This window comes from Montipora capricornis, chromosome 1 (assembly GCF_036669925.1).
Source record: "Montipora capricornis isolate CH-2021 chromosome 1, ASM3666992v2, whole genome shotgun sequence".
Lineage (NCBI taxonomy): Eukaryota > Metazoa > Cnidaria > Anthozoa > Scleractinia > Acroporidae > Montipora > Montipora capricornis.
This window is the reverse complement of record NC_090883.1, coordinates 24420803-24438302: the sequence shown is the minus strand read 5'-3', so window position 1 is coordinate 24438302 and position 17500 is coordinate 24420803. Positions and strand designations below refer to the sequence as shown.

The 17500-nt window shown below is 38.7% G+C and overlaps 2 protein-coding genes across 2 annotated transcripts in view; one reads left to right on the top strand and one right to left on the bottom strand.

Moving 5' to 3' along the window:
• The window catches only part of LOC138030137 (ceramide synthase 6-like), a 19105-nt gene extending 18061 nt beyond the window's left edge, over positions 1–1044 (bottom strand). The window contains exon 1 of the mRNA XM_068878047.1: positions 827–1044. Coding sequence (XP_068734148.1) covers positions 827–1005 — 179 coding nt within the window. The 5' untranslated portion in view covers positions 1006–1044. The remainder of the gene's footprint in view (positions 1–826) is intronic.
• A 78-nt stretch (positions 1045–1122) lies between these two features.
• Positions 1123–17500, top strand: part of LOC138029791 (Bardet-Biedl syndrome 5 protein homolog) — a 19238-nt gene continuing 2860 nt past the window's right edge. Inside the window, exons 1-15 of the mRNA XM_068877647.1 lie at positions 1123–1260; positions 1358–1382; positions 3308–3365; positions 4460–4525; positions 5542–5591; positions 5903–5983; positions 10288–10334; positions 10811–10913; positions 11828–11860; positions 12709–12804; positions 13772–13834; positions 14628–14711; positions 14901–14951; positions 16197–16283; positions 16574–16597. Of these exons, the coding sequence (XP_068733748.1) occupies positions 1205–1260; positions 1358–1382; positions 3308–3365; positions 4460–4525; positions 5542–5591; positions 5903–5983; positions 10288–10334; positions 10811–10913; positions 11828–11860; positions 12709–12804; positions 13772–13834; positions 14628–14711; positions 14901–14951; positions 16197–16283; positions 16574–16597 (924 nt within the window). The 5' untranslated portion in view covers positions 1123–1204. The remainder of the gene's footprint in view (positions 1261–1357; positions 1383–3307; positions 3366–4459; positions 4526–5541; positions 5592–5902; positions 5984–10287; positions 10335–10810; positions 10914–11827; positions 11861–12708; positions 12805–13771; positions 13835–14627; positions 14712–14900; positions 14952–16196; positions 16284–16573; positions 16598–17500) is intronic.

Here is a 17500-nt window from a genome sequence, read left to right as displayed (position 1 = left end):
TGATAAATAAACTGATTGACATTAATCAACACAACAAAGTGTACTAATATTTATGCAAAGTCATTCCAGTGAAGCCTCCTTTCATCCCCAGAAGAAATATGAGAAATACACAGAAGGTACAAAACGTAGCAGGTGTTAGGGAAAAAATCTTTATTGTGGGGGCATTGGACAACATGAAATCATGCAAATTTGATTGACAAATATTGCAGCCACGCCAACTGCCCTGGCCCACTGCTTGACGATTTTTTATGCTTACTGGAAACTTAGAAGAAATCCTCGCACTTTCAAAAGACGATTTTGTGTTTTATACAAATTTCAAACTAGTCTAAGCGACGGGCAATTTTAAAAAGTGTGCGAGATGTCTGAAATTGATCTTTAAAATTTGACCATTTGATCGATGTTTGATCAGCTATTAAACAACACAGCGACAAAAAAATGTGCCTGTAGATCTAACTATAGCAACTAAAACGGGTTAGAGTGAAAGCAAATAGATTCTAATGCGATGAAAACTAAAAAGAAAAAGCTACATTTGACAGAGTCAGTGACTCCATTCCTACAGCCACTGGTTCTCGTTATACGGTTTATCTCCCATGCAGACTTATAAACTACAGATCCCGAACAAATTAAAATGACCTTAGAAACAAGTTCAAACAGAAATTTGGTCAAGCTCATCGCAAGATTCAACTTGTAAATCGTACGTGGATCTGTGAAACATAAACAGTTAGTTCATGCTTCTACATAAAAAAAAGTCTCTTAAGGATGATTTCTGATCAAAGGCCAGCTGTCTGACTGACTTGCAAGCGCATCGTCCTAACACATCACTAACCTTTCGAAGAAAAGTCGTAAAATAATCAGGACAATCGCAAGAGGTAGCGATAAATACAGCTCTCCCCCTTTCGCCCAGGTCAATTCTTTCGCCTGTTCCAGCCCCTGCCATGTGGAATTTTCAGGAAGCCAAAAGTCAGCGTTCCAAAACCACGCTCTCAGTTGCTGAGCAGCCTCCATCTACGAGAACTGACAGTGAATGGTAGTCGTACCCAACGGTTCAGCCCCCTTGGCAAGACATTTTGTATCCTCTTACACAACGTTTATATGTATGTGGTGCACAACCCGCCCCAACCCCCAACCTGCTGACGTCCATGTTGGTTTGTTGACAGGAGGGTTGATTTTGTCAAATGATTTCATGGTATAATGAGAAATCACGATGACTGATTGCAACTTATGGGAAGACCGAGATGTCCGATTCGATATAACGTTACAGTGAGTGCAAGAATCTGCGTTTAATCTCTGTAGATTTGTTTCGATTCTAATTTGAATTAATTAACACTAACTTGAAGTTTGTTTTCTCGTTACCTAGGCAAATGCAGCTGAGACCAGGCGAGGCAAGTCCCTCGGTTCTTGTCCTTTTCTGTTTATTTAGTGATAACAATTAGACCCTTTGTGTAAAGCGGGCATTAAGAGAGGTTTTCTCCGAAGATTATTTTCATTTGCTGTTTCCGACAGTATGCATATATACATAGGCGATTTTACGGATACAGCGGTCATTTTGAAATCCATTGTTTCAAATAGCTATTATGGGATTCTAAGGGCGCAAATGCATACTAATTGCCCCCTTAGAATCCCATAATAGCTATTTGAAACAGTGGATTTAAAATGGCCTATGAATACCAAGCTAACCACCTTGGAATCCAATAAACCCACTTAGTTCCCTGAGTTACTGAACATGTTCCGACTACTTTCAAACATTGCCGAAGATATCCGAAGATTGTTTGATCTATGCACATTATAGCGATATTTCCTGTTTACAGACATTCGTTCCCAGGGTCTCTCTTCTCTGCCTCCTTTATCGTCAATGGAGGCAGAGAAGGGAGAGCCTGGGAACGAGGTTGCCACGGAACAAAAGAAGTTATTGTTTTAGCAGCCAATTAGCTTCTGGTTGGCATATTAATAACAATGGGTGACGTAATGAGAAATATCGCTATTATCTCAAGTTGGTGTGAAGTCTCTCAAATTGCAACATGACCTTTAATATTTATATTTTAAATATAGAGTAGCTCACTGGACTATTGCGGTTGGAAAATCAAATTCACTCTTTCTTGTTAATGATTAGTGACTACCGCTAAATTTTATGAAACTGTGAATCAGGTGAAAGAAAATGCGGGGCTGTGGAGCTAATGCGAAGAGAAGCATGAGCCAATGAGCGCTGAAGGCACAAGCTTCTCCAGGGAGGTCCGGTCATCTCATTTGTGTCTCCATTTTTTTCCCATTTTCTCCAAATTCCTCTTTTTAGAAACATTTCCTCTTTTTTTCAAGAAATACAGTAGTTTTGAAAAAATAATTGGCTGGAGCCCTCCACCTACCCCTGCTCCGCGGTCCCTGAATTCGCCCTTGTCACACGGCGGGCATTTTGTCCCAGGAGACCAAGAAAGCTTTGTTTTACCACGCCAAGCCTCACCCCCATGGTTTCCACTGCGAGGCTTGGCGTGGTAAAACAAAGCTCTTTTGGTCTCCTGGGACAATATTGCCGCCGTGTGAAGGGCAAATTGTCTTTTTGCACCAGTGATCAATGTTTGTGTCTTTGGAAGCAAGTGATGTTTAAGTTGGGTAGAGCTAGGGGGCACCCTAATGCTAAATCAATAAAATTTTGTTGTGCATTTAATTGTGTGGATCTCTGCTTAGCTTATATGTGACCTTGTAGTCATCAAAAGTCTGTTTAAGGCATCACTACCACTATGGCCACATATTTTGGGGTAAAGTGTTTGTTCATCAGCCTAAAACACCAGGATTTCCAATCACCCTAATTATTGTGGATAGTTGTGTGGGCTCTTATGTTTATGCCCAGAGAGTGACTAGGTACAAGGGACCTACAGGTGTATGTATGGTTTGTTGATTATCCTTTTTGGAAAAGATTGAAAATTTGAAGTTAGATTTGCTCAGGCAACACTTTCTCCTCTGAACCCTTGATTTGAACACTCACTTTTTTCTCATAATTTGGGAGATTTTTGTTATTTTGTCAGCAACATTAGTAATTTATTATGGTTTAATTGGTTTAATGACTTTCTCAGCCCTGAACTGGCCCAACCTCATTCACAGCATCTCTCTTCTCTGCCTCCTTTGTTGTTGAGGAAAGAGACGCTAGGAACAAGGTTGGAAGTGGTCCCCAGTGACCAGCATTAGATCGACTAAAATCTAGTGTCATTCCTAGGAGGCACAGGATTGAAACTTCAGAGCTTAAATGATTTAGTGTTTTATGCTTTAAGTGAGCTCTATGGTAGGGTTGATTAGATGTTGTTCTCGTTTGTTTCAGGTTTTGATCGACAAACTTGATTCAGTTGAAGACACCAAAGGAAATAACGGGGATAGAGGTATGATAAAGTGCAGGTGCAATAAGCTGGTTGCAAGTGTAGCCAGATCATTCTCATACCCTTACTGTAACATGCTTTTGAAGATTTCTTTGGCCAGAAGAGTACTCTATTAAGTCACAACCTGTATTACATAGATAGATAGATAGATAGATAGATAGATAGATAGATAGATAGATAGATAGATAGATAGATAGATAGATGGCCTTTATTTTAAAACGTTGAGTATTAAAGCTACATGAGCTTGTGGGGTCGTTTACAATAACTAATCACTAACTAACTAGGAATATATACAAAAAGAACATTGAACTTAAAATTAGCGGTGTTGACAGATATGAATATAAACATAAATTTAAATATATACAAAGTCAGCTTTTCTAAAATTACAAGTGGATACAGACGTTATCTTAAAACTAAATTCATTAAAATTAACTAGGGATTTGGGCTTTAGTCTGAGGTCACTATACGGAATGTTTTTTGTCAAGGTACTGCAAATATTGGTCACTGCATTCCATAGGGCTGAGCCCCTAAGCATGTAATTTTAAAGGTGTATTCAAACAATATTTTGCAACCACTTCTCATAAGTTACTTGTTTTTCAAATTTTCCAAATGATTTCAGTTTAGTCAAATTACCAGTTTTGGGGGAACAATCTCATAAACTTGACATTTTGGGTGCTAATACATGTAGTACTCAAGGAAGATTCATATCTGTATTACACCTCTCACATGGTACACACCTTCTGCTTGGACCTGTTCTACAACGTGGCCTGCCCAACTTTACGGTGTGTTTTTCCATGCAATTTCCATAATATTGACTTCTACGAAAGATCCTCGCGTGTGATCCTCAATTTAAACCTTTGAACAATTTAAACAATTGTTTCTTATTATAGACACCTGAAAAATTCAGGTCGCTCCAATGGGATTTCTGCTATGCCGGTGCATTTCTCTACCATTATGTTGGTAGAGCATTGCTTATGTTGCTGCCTAACTACGATGACCTTCAACTCGTGTAGTTTTGAAGTTTACAGTACATTAATATATTAATGTTAATGATGATGATGATATCAAGTGTCCTGTCTCTTGTATTTTTTTGCCAGGAAGACTTCTTGTCACCAATCTTCGGCTGATATGGCATTCACAAAGTATGCCTCGAGTTAATTTGTGTAAGTGGCAGTTACTGTATGCTGCAATTTCTTACTCAAAATAAAATAAATAATAGAAGGGACTGAAGACCTTCCAGTCACACAAGGTAGTGTGAATTAGCTTGGTTGCATCTAATTGGACTCTCTGACTGCTAGTCCTCCATAATGATTGAATGACATCTGTCAAAAAAAGGTAACTATTAGAGTTTTTACATTGTGCATGTATGTTCCCCGAAGCTTGCGATGAAGTTCACTTTCTTTTGTTCTTGACCAGAGTAATTTAAATTTGAACTTCTTGTTGTTAACACATATATATGCAAAGCTCATTTTCTGCCCTTATGGTAAGTCACATTCATTTGATACAGTTCCTTGCTTTTTGCATGTCAATCATCCTTTTGCTTGTCATTTGAAGTTGACTCCTGGGGGATCCCCATTGACGAGTAAAATTGTCTGGCGTTAGACAGAGTAAAATGCTTGGTCTGACAGGTTTAGACATCAAAGGGTTAAACATAGGCAATAGATATAGGACATCTAGTGTATGGTTGCCTCCCAGCTGTTTACAGGTGTACATCTACATGTAGCTGTAGTGCTGTGTTCCTGGATCATACATGGACTGTACAGTGGCTGCTTTTGGCCTGATCTTAGGGAGCTGCATGCTTGATAACTCTGTCCCCTAGGACTGAAAGGAAAGATATAAGGGGAGACAGTTTCTTTCTTTCTTCCTCTCTCTTTATTTTAAATACTATTATTTAAGGCAAAACTCCCCCCCCCCCCACCATCCCAATTGATGACTAAAATCATAGACAGAGAGGAGACAGTCTTGAGAGTCAAATCAAGTACATGCAAGTGTCGCTCCAAGGAGTACCAAATGGCCAAATTGTTCTGTAATTGAAATAAAGGACAGTAGTTGATAAGGAACAGGATTTTGGAAAGTATCCCATATTTACAAGAGATCAGATTTCTCAGATCAGTATCGATCAGCATCTGCAATTACAATTATTTTAATAACAACAAAAATTGTTTTTGTTTTATTGCAGCTGTAGGATTCACTTGTGTCGTCAATGTGTCCACAAGATCAGCAAATTCAGTAGGTATTCTTGCTGGGATTTGCGCTAAAGTTCACAATATTAATTTTATGATTCCTCTACCCTTCCAAATCTAACCAGGAGGTTTTTCGGAATTTTATTAATTAATTCATAGCAGTAATAGAGGGGTTCAGCTAGCATTGTTTGCTCCACTTTGTCTCAAGCAGAAGGTTCAATTGTCTGTTCAAATATTAAATTTTCCTTCATTTTCTCTCTTTTGTTCCTTTCATCCATCCTGTTTTTCCTTTCCACTTAATTTAATATTTTTGACAATTTTAATTAATCTAACTTGCATTATATATTTTTATTCTAGAAACTCAGGGGCCAAACAGAAGCATTGTATCTGCTAACACGTTGCAACAACACAAGATTTGAGTTCATTTTTACCAATCTAGTGAGTGAAGTAACATGATGAGCTGCTTGTTTACTTCATCAATTTTATTAATTTTTTGAGCAGAGAATTTGAGAACTGGGGAAACTTTGAAACATTCAAAGAAATACCATTAAAGTAATAATGGGCCATTTTTGCCCTTTGAATAAAAGTGAGACTGGAGTTACTCTTGTTATGATTTAAACAAGTTAGATTGACTCCAACCTTGCATAAATGCAAACATATTAAACAGGGTTCAGATTGTTTCTGGACTGTCAGGTAGTTTCCAGACTCTGATTTCTTTGTTTGTTATTATTTGTGTAATAAACAAGTTTGACGGTCAAACTTGCTTATTACGCAAAAGGAGGGTCTTTTTGTCTATTAAACAAAAAATGCACCACTTTTTGTGTAACAGAAAGTTACACACGGCCACTAATTTTTTTTGTATCTGCCACCATAGTGATTACGGGAAAAAATGCTGTGATGGAATTTAACGCAGAAAATAATGTATGATTCTACAAAAATGTTTTTTTTGAGGAACTTTCCTCTGCTTGGTCATTGTACTGGGCAAGTTTTCACCATGGCTTGTCATTGTAAGAAGAAGCAATGTTCAAGAGTTTGCTTCTATGGTAGCTATGTGTACGATAATATATTGTGAGTCATGTTTCGTTCGATGTTGTTCAAGGAAATAAGGAGGGTGAATTCACTCTTCGGTCAAAGAATACAGAAACAGTGATGAAGAAACAGTAATCGAACGAGGCAACGATGGAAGATTTCAAAGCATGTAGTTTTAATCAAGGTTGAGTTATGGCAATTGAAACTGACAACTATAAAACAGTAGTCATATGTATGAACAACAGCGCGGCCGGCCATCTTGGTCGCTTGAGTCATTCCGAAAAATAGGGCAACAGAAAGACGTGAATTATCGGTTGTTTCTTTGCAAGAAATCGTTAATATAAACAAGGGCAATTATATTTTCCTTTCCGGTCACATGTTCCACCTCACAAAGGACACGCTGTAACTGCAGGCAGCATGTAACAACAGCAGACAAACAAATCCTGATGGGAGATGAACAAAGTGAGTAGGAGAGATAGCAAATAGGCAAATGGTCCACCCACCAGAAGGACACGGAGAACCACTGGGGGTGGAGCCATCTAGCCCGAGTACTAAAATAACAATACATTGCCAAGCAGACCTGCAAGTGCTGTGTGCGGCAGGCCAACCTCCGAGTCACCAGGGAAAGGCATTCCCTCTCCAGGCCCAGCAAGTTAAGCTTTCCCATGGTTGGCTGCATACAAGGCCAGTTGATGAAAGGCCCACCAATAATATTAAAACAAGACAGGGCATCAGGGACCCTGCTGCTAGAACCAGCAAGGCACTGAGAAGTGAAAAATAATAAAATTATGCCCAGCAGTTGCCACCAGAAGTGAGCAGACAAAATTCAAAACATTAGGGCTCATAGAGGTACAAGAGTGAAAAAAATACACCACCACATCCGGAAAAAACAACCCATCCACAACAGGAGGAACCCCTATGGGAAAGAGTTCCCTGCACTAGAAAGACAAGGACATGCCAGAGCAAACTGACCATGTGGCGAACAAAGGCACAACCAGGCCAATCCACCTCAGCAGCATGACGCAAGTGGCCAATAAGGGACTGCAGTTGCCTTTTTGTACACCACCAATACAAAGACTAATGATGGATAAGATTAAGGAGAGAATTCATTTTGTCAGTCAGCAAATTGGTTGACAGAATCAAGTTCTATGTCCAAGGTATCCGTGCAAGTGATAGGACCCACCCTCTTTGTAGGCCGGGTTTGAAGAGGTAAGTCAAGAGTCCCACACATTGAAGAAGCAATAGACAAATGCCATCCACACCGGGGAGAGCCAGAAGGGCCGGCTGCGATGCAACCAACAAGGAAATGCAAAAGGCCGGACATCTGGTAGCCTTGCGCAAGAATCCATCCAACAAGATATGCCACAGAAACGAGGATTCATAAAGCAGACCTCAGACTGAACAGGAAGGCCAGATCCAGACAACACCCCAATAATTATTGTCATTTCATGCCTAAAAGTGACCGGTCACAGGGGTGAAGGGCAATGTTGCGACATGCAGACTTAACCCTTTCAGCCCCGTGGGGTTCCCCATTGACGAGTAAACTCGTCTGGCGTTAGACAGAGTAAAATCTATAAGTGGCACTATTGGGAGTGAAAGGGTTAATGGGGACATAGTTTTTGCGTGAATCTAGCTGTTGTCAACCCTTTCAGCCCCGTGGGGTTCCCTATTGACGAGTAAACTCGTCTGGCGTTAGACAGTGAGAGTAAAATCTATGAGTGGCACTATTGGGAGTGAAAGGGTTAATGGGGTCATAGTTTTTGTGTGAATCTAGCTGTTGTCAACCCTTTCAGTCCCGTGAGGTTCCCTATTGACGAGTAAACTCGTCTGGCGTTAGACAGAGTAAAATCTATGAGTGGCACTATTGGGAGTGAAAGGGTTAAGACCAAGCTTGTTCATTGCGACCCCCCACCAAATGCACAGGGTTGAAGTCCACATGAAAACCCTGTGAAGGAACGTTGAACGCTAGCCGTTGGCATGATTTGGTTAAGGATGGTGCCTACTATTGTTATTGCGCATACATTCTGCACATCTCAAGATGCTTGGGTTTCTTATTGGTGATGCTTACCAATACAGTGATGTTTTTGCGCAGTTTAAAACTATCCGGAGAAAGTAGATCTTAGTAAGTACTCTTGGTATATATGATAAATATCCAAAAAGAAAATTGGGGGTAACCATGCCTTTTTGAGAGATAAGTAAGCCCTTGGCTGCCTACTATTGACTTTTCAATAAAGTATGTAATCATGTAGCTTCAATTTGAGAAAGAATGCCATATAATGCTTTATATTTTAAAGCTTTTTACAAATAATTATTATTCATCAATTATCTTTGAAAAATGCATGGTTACCCCAATTTTCTTTTTGGATTTCAGTAACACTTGTTAAAATCTACATTTGCTGCATAATCATAAACCGGGGCAAAAATACCTTTGAATTAGTAGGCACCGTCCTTAAACAACTGAACATTAATGCTGGACCAAGCAGTGGGTCAAGAGACAGCTGCATGTTCGGGAAATACTTTACCACAAGCCAGCCAGGCGTTGCCTTGGAATTGGCAGAACATGTGCAAGGTCAAAAGTTTATAAAGAGTTTAATGTTGTCATCTCGAAGGAAAATTTGTTACAAGTATTAAAGAAAAGATGGAAAAGGCCTCTGACCTGGCAATAATCTCTTTGATTTTGTGCTTCGGATGTATTGAAAAGAAGTTGAGGCTACGACTCACTTTCCCTCAAGTTGACCAAGAGAAATTCAGCAAGATCAATAAACCTTACAGCAACAATCTGAGAAACTCTTTTGAATGTAAGCAGGAAGAATCTGGGCCCATCAATGAATGGCTGCTGAAGGGCTGACAAGCAGGACACAGATGATGATTCAAGGGAAAGAAAAGGTGAAGTACTTGGTGTGGATGAGCTTGCGGGAAAACTGAGCGAGAACTTTGTTGGCAAGGCAAACATATTAACAAGAAAGGGAAGCAGATTTAAAATAGGCCTTTTCATGTCAGGACAAGCTGTAACAGTAGCTGTGCATTGGAAAAGGCCACTGGCAAACTGGGGCCTGGTAAAAAACGCTGGAAAAAGCAAAGGAACTTTATTTTAAGTGTCTAATCTCGCGGCCAGCAAGGATGAAGTGGGCAAATTGTGTTGACCGTGGAAGCGGTGTGGAAGCAGTTAAGAATCCCAGAGATAAAGCAGGGGTCAAGCACAATATTAGCTAAGCCTGCTGAAGAGGACTTGTCATGGCAAGCTCTGGACTGATGAGAGAAAGATCCAAGTTTGAGTTTTCTGGATCGGTAGTCATGACAAAATAAGTGCTCAAACTGCTGCTAGTTGGTCGTTTCACGGGAAAAAATTAACTATGAGCAAATGAACACAAAAGTAGCACTTTCCTTCTCGAGGAAAATAATAGCCAGGTTTTCCAGAGACCAAAAAGAGCAAGGAAGCGAAAAAGCAACTCAAGTCAAAGCACAATCATGGCATGTTGCCCCTGCAAACCTCCCAGGGGTCCCCCCAAATTAATCTCAGACTATAAAACAGTTGTACTGGCTTGGTTTTAACCTTGCCTAGATTATGTTTAGCCATAATAATAATAATAATGATGATGATGATGATGATGATGGCCTTGTTTTATAGGTGGGTGTGACATCTCACTTTTGCTAAGTTAAACATATATTGCTGGGGGAGGAATCTTATGAACCTTGTTTCTTTGTACTTTTAGGTTTCTGGTAGTCCCAGACTCTTCACAACAGTTATTTCGGTGTTCAGGTGGGTTTTGACTGTTAGTCTGTTATGTGAATTTATCCTTGCTTAACAGTACAGTAATGTAACAGTACCCTCGCTTACTCGAACCTTGTGCTAACTGCAATTTTTACCCTCGGTAACTTGAACCCTTGATAACCTTAACCTCCCGCTAACTCAAAGTAATTTTCATTTTCCTTCAGGCCATTCTCTATAATATTTTTACCTTCAATAACTAGAACCACGTCTGTTAATTTATTTTGAAGCAGCCGTGTAATTTTGTCAGTTTTTTGCCTTTGCTTGTAGCTTTCCATTAACGTCTTTCATAATGGCGGCCAAATAAAATTAATATTCTAAAAAGCCTTTCTAGCCTCACTATGATGAGCAAATTTCAAAAGATATCTTTTTAAATGAGGGCGGTTGGTCCAATTAACATAAATAGAAAGGAATGTAAATTAAAGTGGTGTGTGAGAATGATCAAGTGTGCTTTACATAAATTTCAGGGCATATGAATCATCCAAGCTTTATCGTGATCTCAAACTTCGTGGAGCACTCATCCTCAACAAACAGCTGCGTCTATTGCCACTAGAACAAGTTTATGATAAGGTACTAACCAAATCCTCTCCCTACATCTTAGATCACAGCACCCCCCAGTACTTGACTTTCAGGAAAAAATGTAGGGGCCCCTAAGTTTTCAGATTTGATCGCCAGCTCAAGTATTTCAGTTGCAAAAAAAATTTGGCGCTTCAGGCCTTGTACATTACAATGAAAGGTAAAATACAAGCGAGGCTGAGCTGAAATTCAGAGTGCGTAAAGCAGCCTTGACAGCCAGAGAGCTGTTGATCCTTTCAACGTGCAAACGGACTCGATTGGCACCAACTGAAGGTATTCACTTGAAAAATTTGTAAGCAGTTGTTCGTATGCTAATTGTAGAGAACACCTCTGCATTAATTTTTTTTACTGTGCCTTGAGAATGGTGTCACGATGACACTGAAATGTTGGCTATTAAGTTTTATATTTGTTTGCTTGTTTATGCATAATTTAAAGTAATTTGTGACATTTGTGACAGTGGTACAATTTCTTTCACATTATTTCTGAGAATTATTGGAAAGCAATTCTAATACATAGTAAACATGAGGCATACAGCTTGGTGTACATGCAAGTTGTACACAGTCATTGCATTAAGCTTGTTTAATAATGTATTTTAAAGTTGTACATGTAGAGGCTTTTTCTGTGTTCAAAATCTATTGTGCACACTTTCCAAATGAGAGTTTTTAGAAAAATCTTGAAATTATGTCACTTCTGGAGGGAGATAAACCAAGAGTGTCCAGAAGATATACCCTAAGAGAATGTTCAAAAACCAGTTTCACCTTGGGACCTCTCTTGATCATTATCAGCTTCAAGACTGAAGCCCAGGTCACACTGGTGGTATACATGTACATTTTCAACGTACAAAATTAATCCAAACTACAAAACAATTAATAATTAAACCCAGATTTTCATTCATTGCTTTTCTGTAGATCAATGGTGTTTGGAACCTCTCAAGTGACCAGGTACATGGCTTGTATTAAAGGCAAAACAGGCTTGCCAAGTTGTTATCCACATTGATATATCACAGAGTTGCTCATTGGAGATGTAGAATAGAAGTCTGTGGACCTGCATTACAGACTGTTTGGTATTTTTTAAGATTGATTGTTGAAAAGAAAACCAGCATTTTCATTTAAACAACTGGGCAAAGATAAACTTTCAAATCCCATCTGGAACATGGATTTTTGCCTTGTTTTCATTGAATGATGCAATTTTGCAACACGATAAACTTGCCTTGGAAAAAATTCTAAAACCACCTCAAAAGGCCTGCTATGGTGGCGAGAGTCTGAGTTGTTCATAGTGCCCATCATTCCAAACCATGAAACTGATCACATCTTAGAGCCTGCAGAGCAGATGGACGCTTGTTCAAGAGGCAACATTTGAAATGGGCCGCCTGACTTTGAAAGCACACAAAATACGCCTGCTTCGCAGTCTAACATCTTGGTAGTGAAAATGGTACAATATGTTTCCTTCACTACAACAAATATTTGAGTTTACACGCACATTGACAATGACTTTTTTGTGTAAATGCTGTAATTTGTGCAACTACAATGCAAAAGATACTTGGCTTCAACGGGTGAAATGACAACTGGAAAATGCAAGGAATACCTAGGCAGGATTACAACGGCCTATGACCTCCCTACACTGATCAGATGCCCTACCCATTGAACTACAAGGACTCCTAGGGAGACAGGTCGCTTTATATCTAGACCAAGGTAAGCGACGTGTCTCCCCAGTGATCCAACACTGACACAAAATTAACATAAACTTCACTTTTAATTTTAATGAGATATTTTTGTTTGTGGTATTTCAGGGTAACCTTGGGACATTTTACATCACAAATGTACGCTTAGTGTGGCATGCAAATATGAATGATACATTCAATGTCAGCATACCATATCTTCAGATGGTAAGATGTGCATGAATTCTATATGGCCAATGTATAATATGCACTGTGGCTCAGTTTGTTGAGCACCGGGCTGAGTTCAAACACCGGCCAAACCATCACTCAGGGTCTTTAAATAACTGAAGAGAAAGTGCTGCCTTTTTAATGACGTTTGCAAATGGTTAGACTCTCTATTCTTCTCGGATAAGGACAGCTAATCGTAGGCCCCATCTCACAATCCTTCAATGTTCAATTAACTCTGTGAGACATAAAAGAACCCACACTCTAAATCGCAAAGAAAAGGGCATTGAGCTCCTGGTGTTGTGGTCTGACTCCTCCAAGGTATCATGTTTGGGAGGGTAAATGCTCTGAGATACTAGCTACATCAAGCTACTCTAAAATCTCAGGGGAAATAAAGATGAGCGAGGTCTTTTTCCTGATAAGTTGATACAGTCCACTAAAGTCATGTGGCATTACAGCAAAATCTGCAGGTCTCATTCTCAAGACTGAAAGGATTGTAAGACATTTTTGATCTCCTTGCATTGATCATTTATGAAGAAATTTTCTTCTGGGCCTTCAGGCCTTCCTCCCCACCCCCACACCCAAATTCAATTTTTGCTTCTTCCTAGTAAACAACTCTCTGTTGGGTGGGGCAGGGAAAATGGTTAGCGTAATTGTTGGCCTTTCTTTAGGTCATTTTCTGACGGGAAAAAAATTAATTATGAAATTGCTCTTTTTCTCAAGGATAGTACATCCAGGGCTGACGTTAGCAGCTGAGTATTTTAGCAGGCTTAATGATAATTTTTATCCCTGTGAAAATAAGTGGCTAGGGATGAAAATTGTCAATCATTTTCTTTTTTGGTCAGCTCATCAGTGCATAATTGGGATGCAAATTAAATGCCAACAGACTTCAAGAATGCAGTTGACTTTTACTTATTGTTTTGTATGTTGGCAACATTTTTGTCTGTTTGTTTATTGTTTGCTTGCATAGAAATCTGTCAAGATAAGGGATTCAAAGTTTGGGCTTGCACTGGTTTTAGAAACATCACATCAGGTAGATTTTTACATTATTTATAAGCAATATTTCAACAGGTGGTATAATTCAGGCTAAGGCCACTGTTTACAAGTGGACTGATCTGTGACATTACATAATATACACCATAAAAGTCCAGGGGGTGTGCCGCTGGCCTCTCAAAAGCCTTTCACCTTTATTGTCTATTTTATGGCCAAATTATCATAGTCACTTTTGGGTAAATATAATTTTAGCGACCCCAACTTAGTCACTTTCTGTTTATGCATAAACCTTACATATAGCCTTTTAATAACGTAATTCAAAACGAAATGTAATGCGACTCGTAAATATTAAATCTACAGTGCTACTTTAACGACTTTTTTTACTGCGAATCTTTCCATTTTAAAATCCCACTAGCCAGAATTTTCTTACCCCCAAAATCTCGACAATTTACGATCCCAGACGAGTAACTCTGTTGAAAATGCAACCCCATTATAGTCAATCCAGTTGTGAAAATGCAACCCCATCCAGCGGCACATCCCCATAATTTAGCCCATAAATAGGAAATACATCCCCCAGGCATAAAAGTAATAAATGACTAACAACATTACATGTAGGTAGTAAATGTAATCAAAATAATATTCTTTTTGAATTTAGGCAAAGATCACTCGTGATGAGCTCTTATATTGGAACTAGTGTGTTGTCTAAATTTGCCTTGTAGGGTGCTATCGTCAGGTTGACTGCCTTTTAGTGAGACCAAACATAGAGTATCGTTTGAAAACCTTTAGCAATAATTGCACAATACTTAATAATATCTCTTTTTCTTCGTTATTAGAGTGGCGGTTATGTTCTTGGATTTCGCATTGATCCAGTAGAAAAATTACAAGAAGCAGCAAAAGAAATTCAAAGTTTGCAAAAGGTGACTTTCTTTATGACCGCTGTATTTGTGGTCTTCTGCTTTTTTGTATGTTCTTTGATTTGAATTGTCGAAACCAAGAACCGTCAGCAGAGAAGTCACTCTCTTCACTGTCCAATGTACTTTGTGTAACCAAATGATGGCCAAAATGGATTGGTTTTATTGTTCCTTTAATTTTTTGTCTGTTGGCAGGTTTATACTGCAAGTCCAATATTTGGAGTTGAATTTGAAACCGAAGAAAAGGTGAATTTTTTTGTGTTTTCTTAGTTCATTGTTTATTACATGATTTAACAACTAGTTGAGATTTTAGTGCTGATACTCTGCATGCCTGATTGGATAAAAGAAGCTTTTCTTACTTTAAAGTTCTGCTGGCAATGAATTTGTGAATTGTTACCAAAATCTTCTTCCTTTCCTCTCCCATTTTAAAAACTAATTAGGGGTTTTTTTCTCAACATAATAGTATCATTAATCATGGTCTTAGATTTCTAGCAACTTTAATTGCATTCCTCCCAACACATCCGGAATCCCAAAATCTTTCAAAAAACCTCAAACTGACCAGACACCACACCCAAACAACCAACCACCAACGGCACAGTCTTTGTCCTGATTTCCTTTGCCAGAGGAGCAGAGTAGTTGGCAATTTTCTCATCCTCTGTAGTCACCACATTCTTATCCCAAGGCACTGAGAAATCAGCAGACATCCACTCCAGAGCCACTTGATCCACCACATCTAGTACTAACTGTACAGTAACTTCTGGATGATTATGTTTAGACCTTTCTTTTCCTGGCACAAAGCCTTCACCTTCTTGATATACACTGTACCCTCCCATCTTCTTCCCACCACTCGTTACAAAACGCTACCACAAGACCTTCCTCTCCCCATACATCCACTTAAACTTGTTCTTTCCTCTCTTCCCAGTCTTTATACCTTTCCCAATCACACCATCAACCTTAGCTTATTTCCTTTCCTTGTAAAACCTTCACAGCCATAACAATGGTCCCCTCCCTCCTCACCACAGTCAAAACTTTCAACAGCACTGGCCTAATGCCCCAGTGTAGCTTTTCAAAAAGCTCTTTATTTAATGTGGTTGAAAGCAGGCTCTCCAGAACCTAGTCTTTCAATCAGTGGCAGCATTTGCTCTTGCTGGAAAAATCTCGAGAAATGCTATACAGTAATAACATTATTATTCAACAGTAACCTGCCTATCAATTCACTGGCACCACTAGGGAGTGCGAAATAAATTATAATTAAATAATGAGACACTTAAGACCAGAATCATTACAACTATCATCTGAATACCTTAACTCCACTTAATTCAGTCAGGAGGTTTGGTGAATTGGCAACATGAAAAGGTCTTGGATGAGTCCCTTGGCAGAGGTACACGTCATATATCTGTCAGGCTAGCCACAAAAATGTGCATTTTTGCAACCTGTTGAAGTTAATATAAATTTTTTCACAGTTGTCTGTTGTTGCGTTGAAATTTGCAGCCTGAAAATGTCGAGGAGGTGACAGTGGACCCAGTCCAGGATGATATAGAGATTGTTAACGATGGGGAAGGAACAGATGCCTTTGCCGTAAGAGTGATTTCCTCGTACCTTTAACACTATATCTTAATATTATGTGCATCTGCTCTTTGAGCTCAAGGTGCTATTGAGAGAGATTATGCAGTTTTGTTACAGCAGTCATGAAGAAGTTGTTGCCTCTATTGTGTATTTTGTTATAATTTCTAGTAACAAAAACACAGCAATTTTTGTCTCCAATCTTTTTAGGTTTATTTATTTATATCTCTCTTTTTTTTTCATTTTTTTTTTTTTTTTGGTGTATTATTTTATATCCCCTTGACTTGTTTCGTTTTCTTTTTTAGGCCTACTTTGCTGATGGGGACAAAGTGAGTAAAATAATTTAAATTTATTGTTATTCTCTCTGTCTTGTTTTTGAACAAAATAAAAATTTTAACTACATGACTTGTATATACTTGAAGAGTGAGTCATAGATGAAAGAGAGAAGTGATCCGTGCACTTTAATGTGTGGACAATTTAAGCAATAAATAATGATTTATTGTCTCTTATATAAACACCTGAAAAATTTAGATGTTTTCAACAGGATTTGAACCAATGACCTCTGTGATGCTGGCTCATTATGCTCAGACTATCAACTGAGCTATAAAGCTACTTAGTTGGTAGAGCATGGCACCTGTCCAGCATCGCAGAGGTCATGGGTTCGAATCCGATTGAAGTTAAATGTATCTAATCAGAATTTTTCAGGTGTCTATACACCCTTTTAATAAGTGTAATATATGCCGTTTTCCGCTAATGACGTCGAACACTTGCTTTCAAATTTTATTTAGAAATGTACAAAGGCCTAAAACTTTTCCGATTTCTTTTCTTGTTTGAAGCCTTTGCACATTTCTGAATAAATTTCAAAAGCATGAGTTTCACGTCATTAGCGGAAAACGGCATATAAAAATTAGACTTATTAAAAAGGTGTATAATCAGACAATTGCTTAACCCATTGCCTCCCAGGGGTTCCCCATTGACAAGTAAAATCGTCTGGCCGGTTTACTCTGGCCAGTTTGGATGTCAAAGGGCTAAAATAATGTTATTAACTTTGTCCTTTTGTCTTGTCTTTTGTGCTTTCCAAACATTTTTAGAAGCAAATTAAATAACCCAAAGTTTGTTTAAATCAATTTAAAAACTGTTGCCTTTATTTTAAAATGTTCCCAAATGAACAATAAAGATAAGTTAACAAAGCCATTGATTGTAAAGAAATTTAAGAATTATAACAATTATTT